The 24,099-nt window shown below is 41.0% G+C and overlaps 1 protein-coding gene across 2 annotated transcripts in view; it reads left to right on the top strand.

The window, feature by feature from the left end:
• The window catches only part of sfmbt2 (Scm like with four mbt domains 2), a 46,620-nt gene extending 39,988 nt beyond the window's left edge, over positions 1-6,632 (top strand). For both annotated transcript variants that reach the window (XM_084573628.1, XM_084573629.1), the window contains 5 exons: positions 1,080-1,255; positions 1,405-1,574; positions 4,840-5,115; positions 5,361-5,483; positions 5,595-6,632. In XM_084573628.1, coding sequence (XP_084429754.1) covers positions 1,080-1,255; positions 1,405-1,574; positions 4,840-5,115; positions 5,361-5,483; positions 5,595-5,735 — 886 coding nt within the window. In that variant the 3' untranslated portion in view covers positions 5,736-6,632. The remainder of the gene's footprint in view (positions 1-1,079; positions 1,256-1,404; positions 1,575-4,839; positions 5,116-5,360; positions 5,484-5,594) is intronic.
• Positions 6,633-24,099: the final 17,467 nt, after the last annotated feature.

Raw genomic sequence — 24,099 nt, 5'->3', positions numbered from 1 at the left:
AACGAGACAAGTTGACAGAGAGCGCTCTTATTCCAGCTTTATTTAACAAGCTGACGACATTTTAGCTTTACGAGAACTTGACAGATTTTTTTTAAATATCTGTTAGTGTTGGGAGATGGCTCCAGCTCACGTAAAAAAAGACCAAATATATTTAATTTATCATCATAGAAAATAAAAAATACTCTAAAATTTAAGAAGTCAAACCCTCGTGTTTTCATATTTTAGTTTGAAATAAAAACAGTGGTCACTAATTATTTTTTTTTGTGTTTTTACCATTTTTTAATTAGATTTTCAATTTATTTCTTTATCGTATTAAATCTGAAAAAAAAAAAAGAATAGTCAAAAGACACAATCCCAGATTTAATTAGTGTCTTTTTGGATTTGAAAAAGAAAAAAAAAAACTTCAGTTCTGGATATATAATGGAGTAAAAACTAAGATTTAATTTCTAATCTTATAAAACGTTTTCTCATTTAGGACGTTAGAAACCTAACGAGCCTCAACTGACTGTGTTAGGGGACACCTGTCTTTATATTCTACATTAATTCTTCTTTCTTTGTTCTTTTGTTTCTTTGTTAATAATAAATATTAAATTTGAAGAGACGGAGTTACTGCTTTAATTAGCGTCTTTTTGGTTTTGTAAAAAGAAAACCTCAGCCTAAAACTCAAACATATTTCATTTCTAATCAGATAAAACTGAAAACAGTTCCAAGTTCTCACATTTGAGAAGTTAAACCTGGTATTTAGGTGTTTTTAAATGATAGCTACCATTGACTAATGATTTATTCAGTGTCTGGTTTGGTTTTTAAGAAGCCTCCTCAGTCAGAGTGCTAACAGATAAATGTTCCTGACCGAAGCCATTAGGTGTGATATTGTTAAATTGACCCTCCGTCCTCCTGCGTCACCTTCATCAACTCCACCGCTCGTCTAAAACCACCTACTTTCACATCATCGCCGCGCCGCCGACCACCAGCCTTTGATGGATCGTTTAATCATCCGCTGTTCTCATAAATAAAAGTTTAATCACTGACTGACAGTGTCCTGACATCCCTGCCTCCCTGCTGCCTCTCTTTGCCTCCAGATATAAAGGGAAAACCTATCGCTCCACCATCCGCATCGTCCGCCTGGCAGACCAGATCCCAGATTTCTGCCAGAAGGTGTGCGTGAAGCTGCAGTGCTGCCCGAACCTCTTCAGCCCCGTCCTCGTCACCGACAAGTGCCCAAAGAACTGCTTCGTCCAAACGAAAACCAAATACAGTGAGTCCCTGTAATTAGGCGCATCACTTCCCGCGCCACAGCTATGAAGGCGACCCGAATCAAAGCTGCACAGTGTATAATTGCCTCTGATGAGTGGCTGAGTTTTGTTTTCGGGTGCATTGTTTTCCACATCTGCTGTGCGTCCGCAGCCTATTACTATGGGAAGAAGAGGAAGCTCTCCAAGCCCATGGGAGGAGAGGAGACAGCGGAGGGAGAGCTGGCCAAGCCGACGCGCCGCAGGAAGAAGAGGAAAGCTATCTTTGTGCAGAAGAAGAGACGCTCGTCCGCTGTTGACTACACTCCTGCTGGCTCTCCGCAGGTTAGAAAACACTTCTGTTCTTTACTTCATCTCATGTAACAGGTGTGACAGTAAACAAACCGAATATGACAAAGACGCTCAGTTTAAACAGCTGAAAATACACACTACGGATACTTTATCCTGAATTTATCCTTTAATGAAGTCACTGGCAGGCCCCACTCTATTTTGGGAGATACACCGATCAGGCGTAACATTATGACCACCTTCCTAATATTGTGCAGGTCTCTCTTGTGCCTCCAAAACAGCTGTGACTCATCGGAGACTGGACATGAGAATGACTGAGGTTGTCCTGTAGTGTGTGTTGTTAGGGGAGGGGCCTCTGTGGATCATCCCACAGATACTTGATCAGTTTGGGATCTAGTGAATTTGGAGTCCAGGTCAACACCTTGTGCTGTTCTTCATCAAGGAGTGTCATTGCTATGGGGGTGGGGGTGCCTAGTCTGGTCTAGGTGGGTGCTACATGTCTAAGTAACATCCACACCAATGAATGAATGCCAGGTCCAGCAGTTTCCCAGCAGAACACTGAACTGTCACAAGATGGTTTAAATGTTGTTTACTTCTCCTGTCAGTGGTTTTAATGTTGTGGTTGATCAGCGTTGGCACCAAGGCCAATTTTTTCTAATGATCTGACTGGAATAACTACAAAAGATGAGGTGATCTTTTGTCAGCTGTAAACCAAAACGTTTTCTGTTGGTTGACTCGCTTCAAATCTGCCAAAAGTTACTAGACTAAACATGTCTGCTGTGTGGAAAAACGTTTCTCTGGAAAGTGAAGTGAGCCAGACAGACAGACAGACAGACAGAAATGTGTAAGTTGTGCAATGTTGATGTTTGGTGAGGTGGTTGGAGGAGATCATTATTCAATACTACCAGCTAGAGTCAAGATTCAAAGTCCACTCAGGTTAAAGGCTTCAGAACAACAACAACAACAACAACAAACGGTGCTTTTAAAAGTAGAGAGTTTCTTGGAGACAGCGTCAAGGAGAAAAGTCTTTTTCTAAAGAGGGTTAGGGAGTTTACGGCAGCGTTGGATGACCAGAACATTTCAGGAGCTACTCTCTCTACACTACATTAACTTAGACAGAAAGATTTATTGGACTGAATCCAGTCGACTCTAGGAGAAGACGAGGACAGACTTTAAGGACATTTAAGATCTTCCAAAACTAAGATAAAAGTTGCTGCATTACTACAGATCTTACAGCTCAGTCTGAATACTAGGCATCAAAGGAATCCCGTGCGCTGCCATTGGTCACACCGAGCACTGCTTGATCAGAGGAGATCACTCGTATCAGGAGCCAGGAGAGCTTTTATGAGAAGTGCACTTGAAGCACTTTAGCTGCCTTGGACTACGCCCACTGATGGACAGAAGCTTTCATACAAACAAACAAACAGTCTCCATAATTATTCTGTTAATATGAGTGAGGAGAATCTACTGTTTGTTGGAGTGGACTGGTGATAAGAAGACAGTTCAAATGTAAACGGCAAAACAGTTTAACACAGACGTACATAAGAATTATAAATAGTGGATGAGCGGCTGGGCTGAAGAGGTAGATGTTGGACTAACAGGCTTCTTGTGAATTAACTGTCAGTCAGAGATCATTAGAGTCTGACGTGTTGGACATAAAACCCTGCATCAGTCGTCCTCTGTCACTCTGAGACTTGAGCTTCATTCTTTAGATGATTAAAAAGGAGACGACGTGAGAAGCTTTCATGACTAATGGTGAAATGATTAGTGTGTCAGATAGTTTTTATCCCACGTGTCATTAAAGCATTGGGCTGGTCTGATTCATCGAGGAGTTGTAAAAACTGTAAATCATAAAAGCCTTTAAGAGCCCAGAGAACATGAGCGTCAGCGTCACGTGAGAGGTGCTCTGAAATACAGGTCATTATTTTTATTTACTTCCTACAAAGCATATCTACAACAAAGCTAAAATTAGACTGGTCTGTGTGTCCTCTTCAGATCTGACTGACAATACTCTGAAACTAGAGTCTGATGTTATTCAGATTCTTCTTTGGACGGTTGCAAGAAACCGACCTGAACAACTAAAAATCTCCACACATTTTGTTCCTCTTCAGTGTAGTTCCTACAACTTTAGTAAAAACCAGACTCTGTGGCTTCATTCAGAAAAGGATTTTAAACTTTTACGCCCTGTCTGCAAAATATTTTTGTTCCATTGGAGTCTTTTGGAGGAGGCTGCCTAAATGTCACTAAAAGCTTTTACAAACCACAGGAAAGAAAAGAAGTTGACTGTTTTTTTTTTATCTGATTCACATTTTGAATTGTGACATTTAACAAACTAAACAACAAAGTGATTAACTAAGAATAGTCAGTCATGAAAGTAATCTTTATTTGCAAGCCTTCCTTCCTTCCTTTTTTTTTTTTTTTTTCGTTCAAGCATCAGTTCGCTGATTTAATAAAAGAAAAAAAATCAGCCGAGACGAGGTCACGTTTCATATTTGGCATGTTAAGTATTTCTATTCAGAGAGACGCCTTTCATTCTAAATTCCAAATCGAAGAATTAAAAAAGCAGAATGAATCTGGATATTTTCAGACACAGAGGAGCTTCTGTGTAAACTCTGAATCCTTGGCTTCATCTGTGGAAACTCTGAGGACGACACGAGTCGAGGTGAATGATACTGAAAAGAAACTCCAGCCTCTCTGCTCAGATCACATGTCTCCTCCTCAGCGAGGACGGAGCAGGATCACCATCCCTTCAGCCTCCATCAGTTTTAGGAAAACAAAACACTTTGAGGCTCTGATGGACTCAGCCACAACATTATGACCACTGATAGGAGAAGTAAATAACATTAACCATCTTGTGACAATTCAACTTTCTGCTGGGAAACTTTTAGACCTGGTATTCATTGGTGTGGATGTTACTTAGACATGTAGCACCCACCTAGACCAGACCAGGCACCCCCACCCCATAGATCCCAAACTGATCAAGTATCTGTGGGATGATCCACAGAGGCCCCTCCCCTCAAAGACCCCCCACTAACAACATTATGTTTCCAGACACCACAGGACACCCTCAGAAGGCCCATGTCCATTCTCTGATGAGTCACAACTGTTTTGGAGACCTACACAATATTAGGAAGGTGGTCATAATGTTATGGCCTGATCAGTGTATGTTGAGGTCAATGGACAATTCGTAAAAGACTAATTCAAACAAATGAGCACAGTCAGTTTGGTGGCATTTGATTTCTAAACACCAGCAGCACCTCCTCCTCCTCCTCTCTAACGCTCCTCTTCCCCCTTCCTCCAGGACAGCGATGAGGGAGAGGAGGACGAGGAGATGGCGCTGCAGTCGGGCAGCGAAGGCACCAGCTCGGAGCCTCGGGAGGACCACACCGACGCCTCCTCGGTGGAGGTGGCCAGCAGCCGCCCTCGCCGGGCCGCGACGCTGCGCCGGGCCGTCAGCGCCGGCAACGCCACGGGCGCCCTGGAGGCCCCCGGGAGCCGCAGGAGGTCGACGCGCTCGCTGTCGGCCTTCAACCAGAACAACAACAAGTATCAGCCGCCCAAACGACAAGACATGCAGGTGAAACAGAGACTACAACACCACCCATCCTTCTTTTTCTTCTGTTGGTTTGATTGACAATTGGAAATCTAGCTTTCAGGCCTAAATTCAAAATCTATCAGGGTTTTAAAGCTCCTCAGATTCTCCATCTCCTACCCCAGGGAACAAATCAGCGATGAGGGATGAATCTAGCTTTAGACACTGAAGCAGCTCAGTGAAAAATACTGACTCAGTGTTTGTGATTTGTAATTCGTGTGTGTGTTCAGGTGGAGGAGGAGGAAGGTCAGCTGGTCTTGGACAGAAACCCTCTGGAGTGGAGCGTAGATGAAGTCGTCCAGTTCATTAATTCTACTGACTGTGCGTCTCTGGCCAACATCTTCCAGGAACAGGTACACGCAAAGATGAACCCAGCTAATCATGTCAAATTACAGATTATTTTTTCTTTGTCTCCTCCTCTGATTAAACATTGCTTCGTCCCTCCTCCTCCTCCTCCTCTGCAGGACATTGACGGCCAGGCCCTGCTGTTGCTGACTCTGCCCACGGTCCAGGAGTGCATGGACCTGAAGCTCGGCCCCGCCATCAAGCTGTGTCACCAGATAGAGCGCGTCAAAGTTGCCTTCTACAGACAGTACGCCAACTGATGGAGGAGCGCCAGCAGCAGCGAGCCTCTGAACGCCCACTCAGTCTGGAGCCGCTGGGGAAACACGTCGGACTGGCTGCCTCCTCTTGGGGAAAACTTTTATTTTTTTTGTTGTGGATTTCCAAACGACAAGAAGAAACTGCTGTTTGTTTGTTTTTTTTGGGGGGGGGGGGGCTGGTTGCATTTGAAAAGCACAAACTGAGTGACAACAGGAGGATGTCTCCCCCACGAGAAGCTGAAGGATTCATTTCTGTCTGGGATACGTTTCATGTGAAGATGTTTCTGCAGTAGCCACAGGAAGAAAAAAAAAAATAACTACATCCCCACAGAGAGGCGACGCGAGCGCTCACCGTGATCCGTGAGAGGAATGATTTTGGGGAAGCTGAGGACTGACTTCTAAAGAGACGTTTGTTTATTTCTTACTTTCATTTTCCATTTTATTTGTGATAGAGGAGCATCATAGCGTTTAAAAGAATCTCAACTATGAAGACTATTCCCCTGTCTGGTGGCGACGTAATTGGTCCTGGAAAATGATTATATTTGGAAAAGTATTTAACGAAGCCAGAATAATATATTTGGAATATTTATTGTTGTCCTCGTTGCTCATGAGGAAGGAGTGATCTTATTTGGATGAAGAGAATTGATGAGTTATATCGATAATGTCAGTATCAAGACACCAAACCATTTATTTAGATTCACATTTTTACAGTTTATGGTTCAAGAGGTTTAAAACAAAAAAAAAAAACAGAGAGAGAGAGCTCGGATTATGTTGGTGGAGAGAATGACGCCCTCGTTGTTACAGTAATATCACAATCATGTAAGCTATTTTGTGTCCATCTATGCAATTGTGTTGCAGATATTTTTGATAAGTAAGAAAATAAATTTCTATTGATTTTTACGCTTTTGTCTTTCCTCTTCCTTAACGTGCAACTTCAGGTAGTAGACATGTGAGAGAGTCTTTTATTTGAGTACTTGGATAATTTTACTTTAGTTAGAGAAACACTCACTTAATATGTTTTTATGGAGCCTTTAGTGGCTCATTATGATGATTAAATGTGATAAAAATGATAAGAGACAACAGCTATGGCAACAGAAGAACATTTCAGGTTTAGTGTAATCTGTTTTTTTTGCCCTTACATGAACTAAACAAAGAGAATTTTATCAGTTATTGTTGTTTACTGCATTAATTCCGATAGCCCTTCACACATAAAGCTAGAGTTGCTTAAGGAAAGAACTGAGTTAGCATGTGCTCCCTCGTGCATGGTGAGATATAGGAAGTCAGACTTCACTGTGGTTAACAGAACAAACACAGCCATGCGCAAAGTCACAGTTTAAAGAGGAACCGCAATCCTCTCTGCTGCACGACTTAAAAAAAAAAAAAAAACCCTGTCGGTGCATTTCACCTCCTCCATTCAGACACTAGAGCATTCACTGAGATATTCATGGATTAGCTTTCACCTGCATATATTTACATGCAGGAAGCCTGGTAGAACAACATGCAAATATATGCGTAAACACGAACGTTAAGGGCGCGCGAAATGTAGTTTTCAAGCGAGCGGGGGAGTCTGAGTAAACAACTTGATAAACTGCTGTAAAAGTTAGTTAAAAGACCGTGACTGTACTGTAATGGTAAATGTTTGAGGTGTTAAGCTAAAAGTAATGAATAAACAACTGTAGACGTTAGCTCGCCATGTAAAAGGGATGCAATTGTTGAAATGCTAGCTAGAAGTACTGGATGAACGGATAAATGTTTAGAAGGTTAGCTGAAATCATGTAAAATTAATTAAATATTTTGCTGAAAGTCAATGGCACACGTGTTGAAAAGCTAGCTACAAGTACAGGATAAATAGCTAACGTTAGCTAAAGCTTAGCTTAGCTTAAAGTACTTGTAAACAGCTGGAATAATAGACTAAGAGCAATTGAAAAGGAAATAAATGTGGATACAGGTTTAGAAAATAAAAGTGGAAAATGGTTTAACTATTAGAACACTAAATGTTAGCTACGAATACTAGAAAATGCATTAAATTAGTGTAAAAGCTAGCTAAAGGTAGCATGAAAAGATTGAAAAACATGGCTAGAACAGTGATCAAAGGCTTGAAATAAACAAAAGCAAGGTTTCTGAAAGAGATGGCTACAAGTAACGGATAAAAGACCTTCAAAAGTTAGCTAAAACAGACGGTAAACGTTTTAAAATTCATAAATGTTGGGAAAGGCAGTAAATTAATGACAGTAGTATGAGGTTTCTTCATCCTATCTCGTAATTATAGAAGGAAAACAAAGACTGGAGTCAGACAATCGTAAAACGTGTGAGACAAAAAACAGCTGTAATTCTATTTCTACGTATTAACACCACCAGAGTAATATTAAACTGTCAGATTATGTAAATTATCTGTGAAATTGCTTTTTAAAAACAGACTCTGACGTACTCAAAACCCAGACAGTGTAATTACACATACAACGGGACAGTTTTCAAACCAAAATGACACCGAGAGTTAGAATTAAAACTGAAGCGCGTAAACAAAATCTACAATTAATCTCTCTTCCCTGACGTGTTTTCATACACAGAGTGTAAAAGTAAAGAAATCCTGGGATTAAGTTGTAATCGTCATTCACAGGCCACTTCCACGTCTATCCAGCCTGAGCCGCATGTATCTGAGCTTTATTTATACAGGGCAGGTAGAGCGAGATGACGTGCTGTTGCAGCACCAACACCCTGTTAAATAAATAATGAAACAAGACCCGGCACAAAAAGAACAGGATGAACAGAAGAAAGAAAGAAAGAAAGAAAGAAAGAAACAGCTGAATCAGTTCCAACCGTCTATCGGGAAGGCATCGAACGAAATGATCCAACATTTGCTCTGCAGAAAGCTCACCAGCTTCAACCAGAACCACAGAGAGGATTCTGGCACCAGTATAAGATTATTTAGAGCTTTGGGTTGATGTCAGTAAAATATGAAAACACTGGAAGAAGACGTGCAGAGAAAATCCTTAGACCGACCCAAACTACAGCAGCACCAGAACTTATTTAAGGACAAAGCTAAGTTTTAATTTTTCACAAAAAATTACATTATTTCACCTGTCCACCTTTTCTTGAAAACATGTCCGGAACCAAAAGATATTCCTGAAAAGATATAGAATAAGAAGTTGTTTTCCAACTCTACAACACTGAATTGATTCCGTAGAAGAAGAAGAAGAAGAAGCTGTTTCAACGTTTTAAACGTGGCTGCCCACAATGATTCTGGTTTTGTTCATCTGTTCCGGCTCTCACGACCCAGAAGGTCACTGGGGTGTGAACGTGTGGGTGTTGGTGCGAACAGGTTGGTCATTGTGACTGTCACTGTGACTGTAAACGACTTCTCCAATTACCAAAAACTGCTCCGCTGTTGGAGAAGTTGGTTAAAAGCAGCCCGAGGAGCTACAACGAATGAGTTAGCAAGTGAAAACGTCAGCTCGCCGTGTTAAAGGGATTAAACGTTTTGCGAAAGGTAACGGGTGAAGTTGTGGAAATGCTAGCTGAAGGTACTGGCTAAACGGCTAAAAACAAGTTAGCTACAAACAAAAAAGAAAAAAAAAATGGTGGTAAATGGCTAGAAAATTAGCTGAAACCGTGTCAAATGGATGAAATGTTTTGCTAAAGGTCAATGGCAAGCTAAAAAGTATAACTAAAACGTACAGACAGCAAAAACTGATTAAGAAATGGTGGGAAAACGTAAAGTCAAACAATAACAACAAAACAACACCATGTTAAGTGCTAATAATAATGAAGCTACAATAAAAAAAAATTGGCTAAGCAGCTAAAAAGGCTAGCTAAAACCAAAAAAGCAAAGTTAGCTGAAAGTAATTTAGAAGCTGTGGGAAAACTGAACTAAAACAAGTGGATAAAGAAACCGTAAGAACAAAACAACATTGTACAATTGCTAATTTTGATGACGTCAATAACTAATTTGCTAAAAGCACTGGCTAACTAGCTAAAGGGTTAGCTAGAAGCAGCTAAAAAGAACAGGATAAACAGAGAAAGGAAGGCTGAATCAGTTCCAAATGACTATCATGAACACATCTGACAGAATAATTGTCAAACCGGTATAATTAGTAACAGGTGCGACGAGGTGCTGTATAAACCCAAGACCATTAACTATTACACTTCGTCTACGGTGCCGCCCACATGGATTCTGGCTTAGTTCATCTCAAACACGTCACCGGATCTTCAGCCCAAGTGGGTCAAACATGCTCAGAAAGAATGGATCAAGTGTTTACGTGATTATTAAGAGCTAATATTATCTAATTGAACAGATTATTAAAGGTTTACACCAACTCGTTCTGACTGAGGAACAGGTTATCAAAGGTTTACACCACCTCTCTACATCTGACTGACATCTCCTTCTGACTGAGCTGCTCTTATTCTGATTTGCTTTTTACTGTGATTCATAAGCAGAACACCAGTGTCCACGTAAATATAACTGGGAAATGTTTGACGTTTCATCCAGAATAATCATGATTCACGTGAAACATCCATCGCCACCAACGCTGACCTTATTTAATGCAGCCTCTTCATCATAAATCATTGCTGTTATTTAGAGTCCAGTCGTTACAGAAGCTTGTTAGCTTCTATGGATCGGACGAGGAATCGATTGTGACACCTATCGGAAAGTGAACATCAATTAAATTCACAAGATCTAATGAAAACCTTGTTGACGCCATGACGCTCCTCTTTAATGGAGGCTTAAAACCATAATTAAAATCATCAGCTCAATAGCCAGGCGTTCTATTGGCGGAAGGCTTCATGGTGGTAAAATAAAGGTGAAATCCCCCCCGTATGTGGTGGTGGTGGTGGCTGTTTCATGTAGCAACACAATCGGAGCTAATGTTGCGTCCCGTGACCCGATTCACGCGCACAGCTCTCTGCGTTAACCAGTGGAAGTTGATAAAAAGCTGTGATTCACATTCAGAGTGTATTCAGCAGCGGCGTGTCGTGCCTCACCAGCTGAATTAATTTAATAGCTTTCCCTCTCACACACACACACACAGAAAGAGAGAGAGAGCTTCGCCAACCCTGACACTTTCTATTGAGTCACTCTGAAAGGCTGCTACCTTACACTGTTGCCTGGCAACCTCATATCAAACGTCCGCTTTGCATGATGTTCCCCGTGTCGTGTGCGAATACAAAACTAAGTCATGACAGCGGAGGAGTAAACAGACGTTTGAGTTGACGACCTGAGTGAGAACAGACGCTCGGTTCGGCCGCCGTGGCTTTAACGGTTTTAGTGAAGAAAAAAACAACAACAAAAAAACAAACGGACAGACGGACGGACGAGATCAGATGTCTCGTCGGTCGTGTTGTCTGAGTAACCGATCAGCGCTCACCTCAGTCTTTAATACAGAAACAATCTTAGAAGAGGAGGACATTTAACTCCTCCAGAGAAAACAGTCAACGAAATAATAGTCTTTGTATTTACAGGCCCCAACACATCCCTCAGAACAGAACTTCTTTGACCGAGTGGTTCTGCTCGTCGTGGAGCATCAGATCTGTCTGAAACACAACAGAAGAAGAAGAAGAAGATCGCTGTCCATGTGTATTCCAGCTCAGTTCATCTCTTCAACAACTGCTTGTTTTTCTACCTCCATGTTTGTGTCCCTCATGGAAACATGGTCACCTGATGTTTTTACCTCACGTGGAGCAAACGCGCTCAGAGAGAATGGATTTATTCCAACCAGAGAGAAACGATCCAGATCAAGCGTTTACATGGTGTTTGGCAACTAATATTGACTTACTGGACGGATTATCAAAGGCTGACACCACCACCTCTACATCAGATAGTGAACTCCTTCTGATCAGATTGAGGTGGCTACAGGAAACATTTATTCAGATTATTTCACCCTTGCAAACGTAGCCATTGTCAATAAGAAGAAGAATAAATGATTATATTCCTGCTGTTTGACCCATGCATTGGTTCACATGGTAGCGTGTACAGCTGGAGCAGTGAGCTGCAGCCTCTATGTGGACTGCGCCAGGGGAGCAATTTAGGGATTACGTGGTTGCTCAAGGCACCTCAGCCATGGACATGGGGGGAGGTGAACCCGAGACCCTTCAGCCCCAAGCTGCACCTCTAACCACTACTCCATTTGATATTGGATCAGAACCACATCTTGATATTATTCGAATATTTCCTTTTGGCCCATTTCTCAACCTTCAGATTGAGCACCGGCATCCATACGAGCACAGATAGTGATTAGCTCCCTTCTTGAATAATCTGATATTCATTATAAGAGCCTAAATCACAAAGTGAGTCCAAGAAACAACTTGACTTGAAGTCTAAAATTTAACAAAGGACGTCAGGAAGCAGAAGCAAATCCTCTCATGATAAAAGCTCCTCATATAACATCAAAATAAATCTGTAATTTCAGATTATCAAAAGGTTTACGCCGCCCGTCATCATCTGAAAATGGTTTCTTTTACGTCCATGTAAAATGTATAGTTCAGTATATATATGCTCTTTGTGCTGCACTGGCTGAAGCATATGAAGCATAAATCCATATGAGCCAGATGATTATGTTATGACTCCTCACACATTTTATTAAACTTTTATTAAACTCTCGCTTGAGTCCAATTATCTCCATAAACACTATGAGCAGTTTACAGTGTGGTCTGCGCCACAAGATGTTCTCGGTCTTTACTGGAACAATATTTCTGAGGCTGCCTCCTCCTACATATTAAACCCACAGCAGAATGGAACAAGCTCCAGCCTCCTCTTCTCTCTCTGTGGGCTGTCGTTCTGGTTAATGTAGGAAATCACAGACTGTATCTGATCCTCACACATTTACTTCACTTTCCCTGCACATAACGACTCTCTTTCACCGTCTCTACAGGAATCCTCGTCTCTTTTAAAGTCACGAACTCTCTTTTTTCTTTTTTTCCTGCAGAGCTGCCGTCGGGTCATTCTCCTGGAGCGGCGGCTCGGTGAAGAGCTAAGAGCTTCAAGGACTCTGCTGCTATGCTGTGGGTGAGTCTGAGAGGAAAAAAGGTGGGAGAGGAGGAGGAGGAGGAGGAGGAGTGAGGGGGAGGGAAGATGAGCGAGATGAGGTCTGGTGGTTGGAAAGGAGAAAACGTTTAGAGTGGCGTTATCGGTTTGTAGAGACTTTTAAAGATTACTTCACCAATTTGTGGTTTGTATGACGCAGTCAAGTGCGAATGTTTTAGATAAAATACAGACGATCTTATTTTGTATGAGACATGTGGAGCAATACAAATTAAATTTTATTTAACTTCAAATTTAAAAAGATAACACGCTGCAGAGAAACGTGCATCTTGTCATACAGTTTCACAAAAACGATCTCTTTACAAAAAATAATTACGTGAACTATTTTTATAGTGCCAAAAGAGTGATGCGCAAGCGTGACGAACAAATAAATATCTGCCAAAACCTTTTAAATGAATGGCTGCAAACAGAGATGAACCAAAACTAACTTAAGAGCGGCTTTGAAGCTCAGTGTGGCGTCTACGGCCGCCGCCATCTTGGAAGTGCCCTACTCTGTGTAGCATGGACAAATAAATGCAGCGCGATTGGAGCAGAGCTGGACGGCTAACGCTAAATTGTCGCTAGCAACCTGGGAGGGCCCCCCTGCCTGTGACTCAAAGAGGCCACACCCTTAATTATGCATAATGTTATTAATGAGTGCTATTAGCTAAAAGTGTAAACGTGTTTATGACTGCTGTAAAGTTAAACAATTTAAAATGGAGGTCTATGGAGTCAGAAAAAAAGGTGAAAAATAAAAGTATAGTAAGATAGAATATAAAAAGTATATATAAAATTTTCAAAGATAAGAAATATAATTGAATATATATGTAATGCAATAAATATGGATATGAAGATATGTGATAATATAAAATATTGTGTACAGTAAGACTGCAACTGTATAAGATTTGTTAATACTGTATAAAATATTGGAGTTATTTAAAAAAATGCAATTTGAAAGATATACAAGTTATTAAATACATCATACTGTACAGTGACATATGTAGGATGCAGTCTCAAGTGGTCATTTGAGGAACTGCAGCTTGTGTCACCGAGCGTTAGCTTGGTGCAACTCGGTGCACGAAACAAGCAACTGAATTTTCTCCCCTATAACCACAATGATGACACTGATGTGAAAATGTGAAGGGAGGCCGTGTGTCCTTCTGGTTGCGTCATCTTTCTGTAAATGCCTTTCATGTCTGTAAGAAGTAATGACAAACAGGCTTCTCTTTAGAGCGTTGTCCTTCTGTGATATGATGCACGTAAAGAACAACTGACGAGCTGATTAGACAAACGCTCAAAGTGAAACATGATCATGAATCATCGCTATCTTAGCTTAGTGGTTTCCGTCTTCTTTGGCTTTGGCTTTCTTCTGGTAAGTTTCCCACCTCTTAGAAACTAAAAGTCCACAATATAACATGAAGCTCACTCACTTAAGTCTACAGGGGCCTCGCATAAGAAGACACATTTTAATCTACTGTAAATAAACATTAAAAACATTAAACAGGAAACCGGTTTCATCACAGTTGTGTCAACGCACAACTTCATCGCCTAACCCGCAGCATCTTTTATCTTTTATGTACGTGACATAACAACAACGTGTCAACATCGAGTCAAACCAGAAATTATTGAGAAATTATTTAAAAAAAATATATATTTATCAGGAATCAAAATTGTGGTGGTGTTTCTTCCAATTTGTCACCTCAGTTTTCCGTTTTCATCACCAGTGTTTGTCATCATTTTCCAATCATGAGCATTTTATGATTTTATCACGCCGATTAAAACACTCGTCATGCCCATCAGAGACTTCCCACACACGCAGGAAAACGTCTGCATAATCTACTACGCCGTCAAAATCTGACACAAATGCGAAACATTACAAATATCAGATGAACAAGTCAAAATAGTTTATCCTGGCGGCACCCTCTAGTGGCTGTTGTAATTATGACGGGAACAAAGGAGGAAGTGAGGTAGTTGTGAAGCCAGGACATTCACACAGAGGGAGGAGGTTGGGGTGGAGGGATGGGTTGGGTAAGACGTTGGATTTTCACAGTCAGCTGTGAAAATCATGTGCGCTCCATCATTTTTGGTCTTTTTTAATAAATCGCTGAACCTGCTGACTAATTATCAACATTCAACGGTCGCAACGGTTTATTGTGGTTACACCAAGGCCCTCTAGTGGCTCATGATTGTTCTTTAATCTGGACCAAACGATGAAGGAGAAGGTGTTGCAAACCTTTCCTGCAAACGTTACCAAAGCAACCAGTGGGGATTGTAAATTTTCGATTTTCTATCAATCACCAGTTATTATGAAGGGAAAAAAGGAGGAAGCGAGGTAGTTACAAAGCCACAACATTCACACGGAGGGAGGAGGTTGGGGCGGATGGACTGGTTAGGCAAAAATTTGTAATCTTACAGTCTGCTGTTAGCTTGTTATTTCTAATCATGTCTTTAACCAAAGTTATGTCTGAACCAGAGGTGAAAAATACCTCTGCTTATATTTCTGCCACCAGTACGAGTTCCAATACCACAACATCACCATATCGACAGGAAACTGCGAGCAACTAACTAACTTGTCCTTGTACCAGTTACATCGAAAAAAAACGTCCAACAGCTGTTGTGCCACAGGATGCCAGAATAGTCGGGGACAAGCAAAGGTTTTATAGGATTCCCAAAGACGTAGGCGCAGACGCAGATGTGGATTACTGCAATAAAACGCGCAAGAAGCAGGCACGAGAAAACAAAGCGGTGGGATCCCTCAAGAAACGGGTTAGTCTTGTGTAGCGATCACTTTATATCAGGGACAGAATCCAGCGTTTTCCAAGTGTAACGTCTTGTTTATTTAGCATGTTTTTAACACCATGTCCAACAGGTTTCTTTTAATAAAGACAAGTTAGGCTAATGTTTATAACGTGGATTACAAAGGGGTGTTGCTCACTCAGCACTAAAACTACTCACAATGAGAAAGAAACTCAGGATTAAACAGTTACTTGTTGTTGTAGCTGCGTTACTGTCATGAACCTCCTCAGAAAAATTCTTCAGCGTACGCTTTCAGTGACTCTCCGGAGTAGGAGAGTTAGGTAGTTATATGCATCTGGATACTGCAGGTCAGGAACATTGTCCACGCCGGCTGTTTCAAAGCTCGAAAAAAGGGTCCGTGATATATAATCTGTCAAATTTTGCCTTGAACTGATCAATTTCCATCTGTTTAAAGTGTGCAGTAACCTCAGTCTGAAATCAGCGCTGACTCCATTCATTTTTCCTCAGTTTTCCTGCCAATATGACGTTGTCAACAAAAAAAAAGCTCTACGGGATTTATTCTGACGATAACCAACTCTTTTTGAGTAATCAGGATGTATCGACAAAACATCACAATGCTTTGTGGAAAAAAAACATCCGTTCCAAGTCTTCAATCAATCATAAATCAATCAATCAGCACCTATCAGTCATCATTACATAAATTAAGAAGCTGTGAATTAATCATGACAGACAATAAGGAAGAAAAATAAAGCTGTGGTGCACAGAAGGACACAAAAAGAAGACATTACACTGAAAACTCAGAGGGAGTGACAGGACACGGTTCATGAAGGTAACTCCATTGTGTGTGTCTGTGTGTGTCAGTGTGTGTGTGTGTGTGTGTGTGTGTGTGTGTGTGTGTGTGTGTGTGTGTGAAGGTATGAGTGGATGTGGGGGATGGAGAGGTGTATGGTTAACCATAGTCTGAGCTCTTTGTCTCTTTCACACACACACAAACCATCACTTGCATTGCACTGCAGACATGAAATCTAGGTCACGTTAACACGCGAGCTGTCTTTAAAGGCTCGACGGAGAGAGAGAGAGAGACAGAGAGAGAGAGAACAATCAGATGCGATGAAGACGAGGCTCGGTCTGTCATCTCTCGCCGACATTCAGACTGTTCGCTAAATCCACCCCAAAAAAAGAAGAAAAAGAAACGCAGTTAGATTTCATCAGTGTTTCGCGGCGCTCGCAGACTCTGTGAAGCTGTTCCGTGATGAGGTGTTACGTCTTTTTTTTTTTTTTCCTCCCGTGTTGTAGCCAGTTTTTCACAACTTGCCCTGATGCCATGTAAGACAAGAGGCAAAAAAAATGTGTGAACTTGTTGCAGCGAGCTGTGGGTAACAAGTGTGAGCAAGTTTTTCCGGCTGAGGGAAAAAAAATAAAATATACAAAAAATTGGGGCAGTCAAGTGTCACGTTTAGTGGTCAGATGAAACGATTATTAATAAATGTCAGTTTCTCACAGAAATAGACGCGTCTTCTGCTTGAGTAGGTGAAAGGTGAAAGCGTCACAGTGCGGTATCAACTCTTTCTGCACAATCTGCAAATTTTTGTTTAGTACAGACACTTCTGATGATCTTTAAAATGCTTTTACCTGTTTATATACAAAACAAAGCAATAAGAAATAAAGACTACAGTGTTTTAATGGCTTTACAGTTTCTTTACTTTACAGTCAGACACCCCTAACGGTCACTGGGTAGCCATTTTTTATTATTTCACTGATTAGTTTTACTTCATCTTTTACTTTTTCCTTAGTATTTCTACAGATTTGCTCCCAGAAATGTTAACGTGCAGAGTAACAGGATCCAAACTTGTGCACATTCCTTCCTTTTTGGCTAATGAACTGCACCGAGAGACGGCCCCCGTGTCCCCTGCATCCACAGATCGCAATCCGAATCCGGCAAAGCGTGTCTCATAAATTATGCGCTCCCTGAGCTTTTGATAAGCTAATAGATGCCTGAGTGGAAGCAAATTGATGCCGCGCTCGTGCGACTCAGACGAGGAGACACGATTCAATATTGATTAATGTTTAGCGGGGACTGAGCGGCGGCGTATCTCCGACATCACACCTCTGTTTATACGACGGAGCGGTTTCCTCTCTATTGTTCATTATTCATTAGTCATCTGGACTGCCTGTGGGACTCCCTCCCATCTGCTACGACTCCCATTTCCATATGCCCGGCTCGACCAAGCGAGGCATTCATCTGATATGTAGAGAGAGAGGGAGAGAGAGAGAGAGGCAGAGGGAGGGTATAAATTCATCTCTTTTAGCTCCCTTCATCTCTCTTTCAAAAGGTAATGCATTCGTTGATGCCATCATTGGGAGGGGACTGATGAAATGATAAAAATGGAAATAAATTGCCGCTTTGAACAGAGACAGAGCGCAGAGTAGTGGGACTCAACAGGACTGGTGTGGGAAGAAAGAAGTGTGTTGGAGTGCCGTGGGTGGGAGGGAATTCAAAAAGAGAAAGAGAAAGAGAGAGAGAGATGTATAATTAGGAGCTGGCCGAGAGCTCTGCCTACATGGAAATTCACGTTGAATAATTTGACACAGGAAATGCTTAAAAAAAAAAAAAAAAAGACAAGGCGGAACTCGTCTCATTTTGCAATTTCAGCATTGGTTTTAGTTAGAAATTATTAACACCCTGATCACGAACTTCCTCAGGCAGAAACAGAGTGTAGGTAGAAAAACTTAATTGGGACATAAAATGGAACCAAGGACAAACTACTACTGCTACTTCAGGCTTGTTTTAAGGAGCGGTAAATGTGATATATTCATGCAAAGAACAAAAAATAAAAAAGGTTTTAGTGTTCCTGCAGAGTTTGAATAGTGTTTGATAAAGTTTTCTTAATGTGCAAATGAAGCCGTGTTTGGATTTCAGATAACAACATTTGTAAAATGTTTAAAATCTGAGGGAGAGGAAAAAAAAATAAAACTTTGCAACTACTGCTCAAAACAGGAAATATGTGCATGAAACTGAAAGGGATGTAAATGTATACTGCACTGCAGACCTCTGACTTCCTACCAGAGCAAATGTTTATTTTGGTGACGCGCCTTTTTCGTGCATTTGCTGCTTTTTCTGCGCAGATATTAAATTTAGAAGACTCAACCTAGAGGGACCTCGTGAAGCCGAAACAGCCAGGCAGGATTTGACACCGACAAGTGTTTGCTTCGTGTAAAATCTGGAAGAAATTTTTTGCAAAATCTGACCTTGAGTCCGGTAAAAGTGCAGGCCCACTCTGATGGCACGTACGTGGGCTCTGACATTTCTAACAGGAACCATCTGTAGGTTCAGACTTCCCCGTGTTTGACTATATTATTGATCTGCATGATGCAAATACGGTCTCAGATAATATTAACTGAACAACACCAGATGATTCCTGACCCGAGTCCTTAATCATAGAGGTGACACAAAGAGGTGAGTCTTTAATCATCAGGTAAGATCTGAAAACCTTTAACTAAAAGGATTCAAACTAATAATTGCTGGTGGGAAGCATGCGTATAAATATTAAAAGACGTGCAAAAGCATAAATAATAAAATTCTAAATTAGATTCATGAGGAAAAACCTTGAAAATGCCTCTACGTTTTATGCAACATTTTCTCCAGCAGTTCTGGTAGAATTGTCCTTCAAACTAAAGAAGAACTAAAAAACTTTACATCTTCTGCACGAGTCCTGCATGAAAAACTGCACTTATTCACAGCGACATGTGCTCACAATGCAGAAAAACCTCCCCAGACTGATTCATTATGATGTTTTTGATTGTTATGATGTTATGATGGTTACTGTACATATTTATTTAGTTTAAAGCTACAAGACTAAAAAAAAAAGCCATGTGTCTTAGTATCTTATCTTCTTTCAGTGTCCTCAGACAAAGGAAAAGCAACTTGAATGGTAATCGATATCTGTCCTCGCCATCTATCGCTTTTCAATTCTTCTTTCGACCACAGGAAACTTTTATTGGACACTTACAGGGCTCTGTTTTCATCCCTAGACGTTAATTCTCACAACCTTAGTTACATCTGTAACTCTGGTTTCTCTGCAACAGGCTCATCTATGCTCCGAGCTGCGGTAGTCTAGTCCGTCTTCGTTGCTAAGAGTTCAGCCATCTTTGCTGAACGTCACCACAGACACCAGACTTAAATACATTTTCCAATTCGAGTCAAATTTATTTACAAGATCCGATATTGAATCTATTGAAAATCCCCGGATTAATATTAGTGTATGATGTTTACGCTTTCATCCTCTTATTAAGAATCTCGCTGGGGTCTCGTGAGACCGGGTTTTGCATGATTAGTCTCATGAGATCAGTGCACGTGTGAAAGAGATCCGAAGCATGACAGAAGCTACAGCTTTGAGGGCGCTGAGAGCATCGTACTCTTTGGTTTTAAAGAGTACGATGACGGAGGAGAGCTGCCCCAAAGCAAAGCTACAGCACATACAAGATGAAGTATGAAATTAGAGGTCAAACATTGTGGAACTGCCCCGGGATGGACTGGCGACCTGATGACAGCTGGGATAGACTCCAGTACTCCCGCGACCCTTCACAGGACAAGCGGTTGCAGAAGATGAATGAATGAATGAATGAATATTGTGGAGCTTTCATGTCAAAGTAGTTTAGAAACCAAGGAAGCGAAATGAACTGAATCAAATCAGGAAAATCGGTAGCAATACCCAGTACTAGATTTAAAACACCAGTATGTTATGAAATAAACGCATTGATTTGCTTAATTAGACGGCAACAAACATCAGTTATATATAAAAATCCTACTTAAATTAAAAACCTAGGGGACACGGTGTAATTCAAAACAAAAAGACGGGTTGTCTTAATGAAATCTGAGAAAACTGCAAGATTAATGAGCTCCAACTGGACACTCCGAGCCAAAAGTGTTGGAAACGTTAATTTAATCTGTTGTACGTTAATAACCTGATCATGTGTAGTGTTGTAGTATCGTCACACTCGAGCAAGAAACAGGGAAAAAAGAAGAAATAGTAAATGTTCTAATAGTTCCACTTTGGCACCCTAAATAATGTCTACAGTATATTTTGTGTCTTCCGAGCTGAAAACTGGGCTGAGTGCCTGGAAAGCTGACACGGTGGAGATTCAAGATTTTTTTGCCTGACAACAGCCATATTTTATGAGGCTGTCTCACACTCGGCAGCAGTAACTCGTAGTAATGGAGCCTGTCTCTCCCCAAAAATAAAATACAATCGCCGATTCGACAATCGCCGAAGCAGCGCAGAGTTGAGAGCCCGACCCTCGCGTCGCACAATGCAAGGTGTTAGGTGAGGCGCATCAGCAGCATCATTGTTTGCGAAGAACAAGAGGGGATTATCAGGGTCAGCGGTGGCGTCATGTCATTGTAAACTGCAGCGCTGTGGAGGCTCAGTGTTCAGTGTCTCCGAGCTCGGCTTCGAGGGCTCGGCTCCGTCGGTAACGTGAGACCAAACTTGCGCTCCTGGTCAGGGGGTCCATCTCTGGCAGGTCGATGTAATGCAGCTCTCCTCTTCCTCACTGCGTCAGGGAAATTCAAAACCTCAACCACCGGAGAGTACACTGACGACACATTAGCATGCGTCACATACTGAGTCCGGGCTGATATGTATCTGGCTGATGTCAGACTTTTATTCGGTATTAGATGTCAGACCGTGAGTGTTGTTCTGAAGTTTCTTTCTGGACAAGAATGAAGTAAAAAGAAGTTTTTCTGTGAGCTCACTATGAGTTTTCAAATAAATGGAGGTAATTATCAACGGGTTTATTACAGGAGACTTTTCAATGCAAGGGGAAAAAACAAATAAGTAGAAAGTAAGTAAGTCTCTGCAACTAGAGACTATGTTTACACAGACAACATTTCTTCAACTTTATAGTCCTGGTTACTGTAGACGAGTCCATCTTCATTACTATGATTTAATATCTTGTCAGTTCTGGCAGTAACAGTAAGAAAACACAGTTAGATCTGCAGTTACCAGATCTTCTCAGTGTTTTTCAAAAAGATTTAGGTAACTATCAATAAATTTAGCAGTTAGGACTTTTTAATGCAAGGGGAAAAAACAACTAAATATGAAATAGGACTGAAACTAGCGACTATGTTAACGTGGACAATAATTCCCCATCTCACTTAGACGCCTACAAATTAATTCTTACAACCTTGGTTACATCTGTAACCCTGGTTTCTCTGCCTGTGGGACTCCTAGGCTAGTCCGTCTTCGTTGCTAGGATTTCAAATGTCTTCAGGTGTGGCAAACAATCATTGTAATCATTTTTCACTGATCTCTGTACTATGTTTTTTTTTTTATTGTAGGTAATTATGAATGGATTTATTACTTGGGACTTTTAAAACGCAAGAGGAAATTACTACCTAGGGCTGCTCGATTTTGGAAAAAATGAGAATCACGATTTTTTTGGTCAAGATTGAAATCACGATTCTTCAAACGATTCTTTTTGAGTTTGAAAATAAAATGCATTTATTCGGCATTTCGGCAAAAAAAATGGGGGCGACAATTTGCCAGTTCCCCACACAGATATGACAGATAATAGAAAACCATGTAGCGGCGCAGATGTATTTGTTTATTTATTTTTTTTCCAAGTGCTCGCACCGCCCCCCTTGTGTCATGAAAAAATGCCGCCCCGGGTGACTGCCCGGTTCGCCCGTGCCTAAAACCGCTACTGGGTGCAGATATCACACTGTAGCACATTTTGCACATTATGTGGCCCTGTGCTTCGTCGGATTCTTCGAATCCGAAGTGTTGCCATACAAGAGAACTTGTTTTACCCTTTTTATCGACCAAACGGGACCGTCCTCCCTCTGCCATCTCGCTCACGCTGTTTTCTGAATAAGATGAGTGTTGCAGGTCACCACACACACACACACACACACACACACACACACACAGAGCTCGTGGCGCCGCGTTGAACGCTCTGGGGGAGCGACTGAATTGCGCATGCGCGTCTCTTTCAGAAAAACCTCACAGACAATGGAAAATGGCAAAAGAATCGTTCCAACTCGATTTTATTAATTTGGAGATCGTTTGAACCAAGAATCGAAATCGTGATCAAAATCCGATTAATTGCACAGCCCTATTACTACCAACTACAAATGTGTTTACACGCCCCGAAAACACAATCACGTAGAAGACGATTTGTCAACACTGAACCGATTCAATTTCCAACGTTACTCCACATATTGATTCCAGCTTGGTTCATCTTTTCAAACTCTTGTTTCAACAGCTGGTTGTTTTTCTACCATCATGCTTCTGTCCCTCCTGGAAACTCGTCACCTGATGTTTAAATTAAGTGGAGAAAACATGCTCAAAGAGAATAGATTCACTCCAGCCAGAAAGAAACGATCAAATCAAATGTTTATGGTTATTAGGAGACCACCCCACTACGTGTAGTTGTAAATTCCCTCTGATCATTTCACATGAGGCACTTTTTATTCAGATTATTAGAGGAAGACTCGAGTGAACGCAGCCAGCGATACAAATATCATGTAAAACAAGCAGCTTCTGGCTCGTCTTCACCAACCCTCCCCGGCTGTAACCTCCAGATTTGCATAACCTCTCAAAGGTTGTGTGTTTCTTTTACAGACGGTAGAGTAAAGCAGTGTTATAGTTTTCATGAATGGAGAACAGAATCAAAGGCAGTCTGCGTCAAAAACTGACAAACAAAGACAACGACAACGCCGCCCACACACATCTTCCCTGTTCATGCCCTGCTCCTGAGGGCCTCTTTAGCAACTCACCACTAACACATCGCTACGCTAACTCATATTAGCACACAAAGTAATATCTCCCCCTCCATGCCGTCATGAACAGGGCTGGGAAAGTGATCAAATCAAGTGTTTACATGGTTATTAGCAGATCAGATTATCCTAGTGAACAGATTATCAGATATTTACACCAGCCCTCTCCGTCAGATTATAAATTCCTTCTGATCAGGTCAGTCTGGTCTGAACGAGGTGGTCACATGAGGCATTTCTATTCTTGATTAATCCGTTGTTTATTATAAAATCCCAAAACACATAATAAAGAGTCGATTAAATGACTCCGAGTAAAAATCCAAAAGATATTAACTGTGTAACTGATATAAAGCAGAAACAAACCCCACAATAAAGTGACTAAACGATCTTTAAATTAACTTACAGTTCGTTTTCTGACATTAAACTAATTGTTAAAGAATTTTGAGAACACGGTGCACATTATGAACATCTCATAGCGACACAATAAAACACATAAACAGATGTAGATGAAGTAGTAACTGTGGCTTTTCAGGCAACAATGCTAAATACTTGCTAAATTTTTAAATATATAATTAATGTAATTACCCAAAATTCTTCCAGTTGTGTAATGCTCTCTCTTTTTGTCCATTTCTAGAAAAACAATATCATGTAAATAGAGTTTGAAACAAGGAGTATTTCATTATATAATACTGAGAAATACATCTTACACAACTCAATTAGATAGTTAGAGCAGATTAAATGGCATTTCTGTCATTTAATACACAATAATAATAATATAGTATTTGTATATGACATATTCAGCAATGTTTTTATCTGTA

This window comes from Chelon labrosus (assembly GCF_963514085.1).
Source record: "Chelon labrosus genome assembly, chromosome: 23".
Lineage (NCBI taxonomy): Eukaryota > Metazoa > Chordata > Actinopteri > Mugiliformes > Mugilidae > Chelon > Chelon labrosus.
The sequence above is the reverse complement of the archived record's forward strand: the minus strand, read 5'-3'. Positions and strand labels throughout refer to the sequence as shown.